This window comes from Crocuta crocuta, unplaced genomic scaffold (assembly GCF_008692635.1).
Source record: "Crocuta crocuta isolate KB4526 unplaced genomic scaffold, BGI_CrCroc_1.0 scaffold233, whole genome shotgun sequence".
NCBI classification, from domain to species: Eukaryota; Metazoa; Chordata; class Mammalia; order Carnivora; family Hyaenidae; genus Crocuta; species Crocuta crocuta.
The window spans coordinates 6,647,561-6,651,540 of NW_027529526.1; the positions used below are offsets into that span (position 1 = coordinate 6,647,561).

The 3,980-nt window shown below is 48.1% G+C and overlaps 1 protein-coding gene across 1 annotated transcript in view; it reads right to left on the reverse strand.

Moving 5' to 3' along the window:
• BMAL1 (basic helix-loop-helix ARNT like 1) overlaps window positions 1-3,980 on the reverse strand; it is a 70,894-nt gene that overhangs the window by 31,666 nt on the left and 35,248 nt on the right. Inside the window, exons 2-4 of the mRNA XM_077761169.1 lie at window positions 3,789-3,917; window positions 1,019-1,142; window positions 198-473 (exon numbers count right to left, since the gene is read on the reverse strand). Coding sequence (XP_077617295.1) covers window positions 198-337 — 140 coding nt within the window. The 5' untranslated portion in view covers window positions 338-473; window positions 1,019-1,142; window positions 3,789-3,917. The remainder of the gene's footprint in view (window positions 1-197; window positions 474-1,018; window positions 1,143-3,788; window positions 3,918-3,980) is intronic.

Consider the following 3,980-nt stretch of genomic DNA (forward strand, 5'->3'; position numbering starts at 1 on the left):
GGGTGGGGGTGGGGAGGGTGGGGGTGGGGTTAAAAAAAAAACAACCCAATGTGCAGCCACCTAGACTTGGATCTTTCATTTCCATCCCTTTGCACAAAGAGGATCCCTTCTTCCAGGAGGAAGGGTAGCTGGCCCCTCGATGTTCCGGGAACAGACACCAAATTTAGCCAGAGGAACTTGAACCCTGAAGGGCTTACTGGTAGTCGGTGGAGCTGCCTTTCCGCTTGCGGTTGCAATCCGTGCCGCTGGGGCCCAGGGGGCTGGAGAGGAGGTCGGTGGTGCCCGGGGACATGAAGTCACTGATTGTTGAAGAAATGTCCATTCTCTGGTCGGCCATCGGAGGTCTGGACCTAGCACAAGGAGGCACAAAGGTGCATTTGTTGCCACGTGCTCTTCTAACGTGGTGGTGGCCAGGGTGGTCTTGCGGAGGGTCGGGTGCTTGTTTATCACACTGACAGCTCTCACCCAGCCAGCTGGAACAGGGACGCGGCAGAAAGGAAAGAGCATCGTTCAGACTTTAGGAGGGATCGTAGAAAACTTAGGTTAACCTGCTCATTTTTCTGGCGAAGACACAAAGCTCAGAGAAACTGGGTGGCTTCTCCCATGCTAGGGCAGGTAAGAACCGACCAGAACCCAAGATGTTAGGAGTTCCAGCCTGTGCTCCTCCCTTGGAGGGGACCAGCCTTGACAGTTCTATTTTCGTCCAATCCAACAAAATAGGCAGGATTTACTTGTTATCTTTGTATTTTTGTTACAATTTCATAAAAGTCAGAGGAAAGAAGAAAATATCCTTTCTCAGACTCGAAGTCTCCTTGGGTGTCAGGAAAACACGGTCCCTCTCTATCACCGGGCCAGGCAAAGTCTGTCACATCTTTCCTGACTATCTTTGGTGCCCCCCTCCCCTGCAAGGAAAAGCTGCATAACGACAGAAAGTCATCGTAGAAAACTTTGCAAAATATCTCGAGAATTCGCAGTGCAAAAGTGTGGAGTAAGCTGGCCCAAAAAAGAGGCTAAGTACCTTGCAAGGGACTCCAAGTCCAAACCAAGTTGAAGAGGGCCGTGCACTGCCCGCAGACGGGGCCGAGCTCCAGACCACGTGACCAGGGCGCTCACTCCCTCTCCCTGGGCTCAAGTTTCTTCATCTGCAAACCAAGAGGGGAGACTGTGAGCTTGTTTCCATGATGTCTGTCAGGGCCACAGATCAGTGCACCAGGGTTAGGTGTGGGCCACCTTTTCACTTTCGGGGCCACTGCTGGAGGGAACATCTTTGTGCTCTATCCCCAGCTACTTGAGCTATGAGCTCTTAGGACAAATGTCTAAGAGCACGACAGAAGGGAACACACGTAGTATGTCTGGGTACATTCTGGAATGCTGTGCTGCGGAAAAGCTCCAGTCATTTATATCCCCAACAAGAGCTCCTGTCACTCTGAAGGAAAAAACAAATCCCCATTGGTTTTTACTTGCATTTTTAAATGATTATGGATGGTGTCCCTATGTTTATAGGCATTTCTCTGGTTTCCTTTGTGCCCACTCATGTCCTGTTTTTCTACCATATTGTCTTCAGTATGGATGGGCCTCCTAACTCATGTTCACCAGGGCACCTGAACCTGGTGGGAGAAAAGCACATAATCAACTAGCTGCTCTCACTTTCAACCCACAACCTCTCACCTCTGACACCAGTGCTGCTGGTGGCCCTGGAGTCCCCTGCTCCGCTCCCGAGAACGTCATACCTGCTCTTTTGTCCCCATCCGCACACTCAGCTGATACTTTCTGTTCTACTTCACTGGCCCACCTAGATGCCACTGCTTAGGATTCCCATCCCCCCACCCCCGGGTGGAGACTCCATCCTCTCACTAGTTAAGACCAGCACTCTGGAAGTCTTTCTCTGCCTTTGACCCTGCACCATCTGCTGTCCCCAGTCTACTGGATGACTCTCGTTTGGATAAAAACACACAACTCTCCTCTTGGAGAAAAAACAAACACTTTGTTGAAGTCCACTCCCTTCTAGTCACTACTTCATTTCTCAGTTTCCAATTCCTTTCCCCTTACTCGCTATAAACCAACTCAAACTGGGCTTTTGACCCCATCATTCCAAAAAAACAGCCCCTATTAGGTTCCCCAGTGAACTCCTTGTTGCTAAATCCACTGGCTGGTCCTCCATCCGTCCCTACGTGCTCCATCCCAACACGTGCTGGAGCTCATCTGTCCCTCCTCCTTGTCTCTCGCCTTTGGAGAGGCCACCTTCTCATTGTCCCCTCCCACTTCAACCTTTGATGGGGTCTTTTGCTGGTCCCTCCTCCTCCTCTCACCTCTACATTAGTGTCCTGTGGATGTCATCACACTTCCTGTTTATACCCACTCCCTAAGAGATCTGTGAAGTTTCGCCACTTCAAATATGATCGAAGCTAGGAGAACTCCCAAATGTCTACCTCCAGCCTGGACCTCTCCTGAATTCCAAACTTAGACCACCGTTTCCCTGAGGTCTCCCTTTGAATATACAAGAGAGACCTCAAACTGAAACACCCAAACCACACCCCTGGTCCTCCCAAGCCAGGCTCCCTTGTGATGCTTCGATCCTTCTCAACGCTCAGGCCCCCAACCCAGAAGCCATTCAGCCTCCTTGCTTCCTTTCACAGCCTGCACCAGATCCAACAGAAAAATCCCAGTAGCTCACTTTTCTACAAAACATCAAATTCAACCACTTTTCCTGTTCTCTTTTATAGATTTCTACTCAAATGTCACTTCGGCAGCGAAGCTTCCCTGAATGTCCAGCACCAATTCCCTCTAACTGCCCCAACCTGCTTCATTTTTTCTCATGATCCTTATCAATAATCTATTTACTAGCTTCCTCTCCATCAGACTACAAGCGTCAGAAGAGCAAGGATTCTGTTCAGTTCACGGCTTACACCCTAGCAGGCTAGAACACTTTCTAGCATATAGTAACTATCCAATAAATAGATGTTAAATGAATAAATAAGCTTGTATGTTAGGAATATTCACTCTTGTTTGTCACCGAGGTCATAAGTATCAGCCCCCCTTTGGACTTTTAACTCTTCCAGTATTTGTATGTGATATTAAAAGTGACATTTAAAAAAAAAGCCTTTTCTCTTTACTACTATTTTTGTAGTTTTATTAATTTAGCTCTTTATCCATTTGGAAATTACTTTTGGTGCACTACCTGTGGTTGGAACATCATTCTTCTTTCCCTCCAATGGGTAGAGAGCTGTGCCAACACCATTTACCATACCAGACCTTCTGTTACCCATCATGTGAAAGGCCACCTTTATTGATTTATTGTCCTATTCTGTTCCTTTGACCTAGTTACTTCCAGTCTGTACTACACTATTTATTATTGTGGCTTTATAATACATTTTAATATTTGGTAGAACAAACCGTTTTCCCTCTTAATACTTTTCATCTTCAGAATTCCTTATTCTAATGCATTCCTTGAGAAGCAAGTTATAATCGTTTAATCATATCAAAGGCCTTGACGGTGGCTGCCATGATAGTTCTCATTATTACCGACAGTAAGAGAAGTAGGCCAGGGAGGAGCACAGAGTCCTACCCTCCGGGTCTCGGAGGCTGGACAGGGTCTCGGACCTCTGGGCTGCAGGTCAGACGCAGGGTGCCGCGTGTAGCTCCCGCTGCCTCTTTGTGAACAGACAAGCACCTGAGGTGGACTAGCCCAAGTTCCAGGGGCTCCCGGGAGGAATCACCCTTCCTAACAAAAACTACCATGAAAGCTGCCGATGATAGCAGGTGGGGGGTGGGGGGGTGTGATTGATTACCTGAAGTTACAGTTCTTAAAGCTCAGATCCACCTCAGGAGGAGCAAGGGTCCACTGGGCTTATTGGTCACCTCAAAGCGATTTTCATGGTTTGTAGTTTCCTTTCGGGCAGTCAACTTCTTCCAGAAACCTACAGTGGGCCCACGAGAAAAGAAAACCCAGACAGGTCACTTTGGGGAAGATAAACCAAACA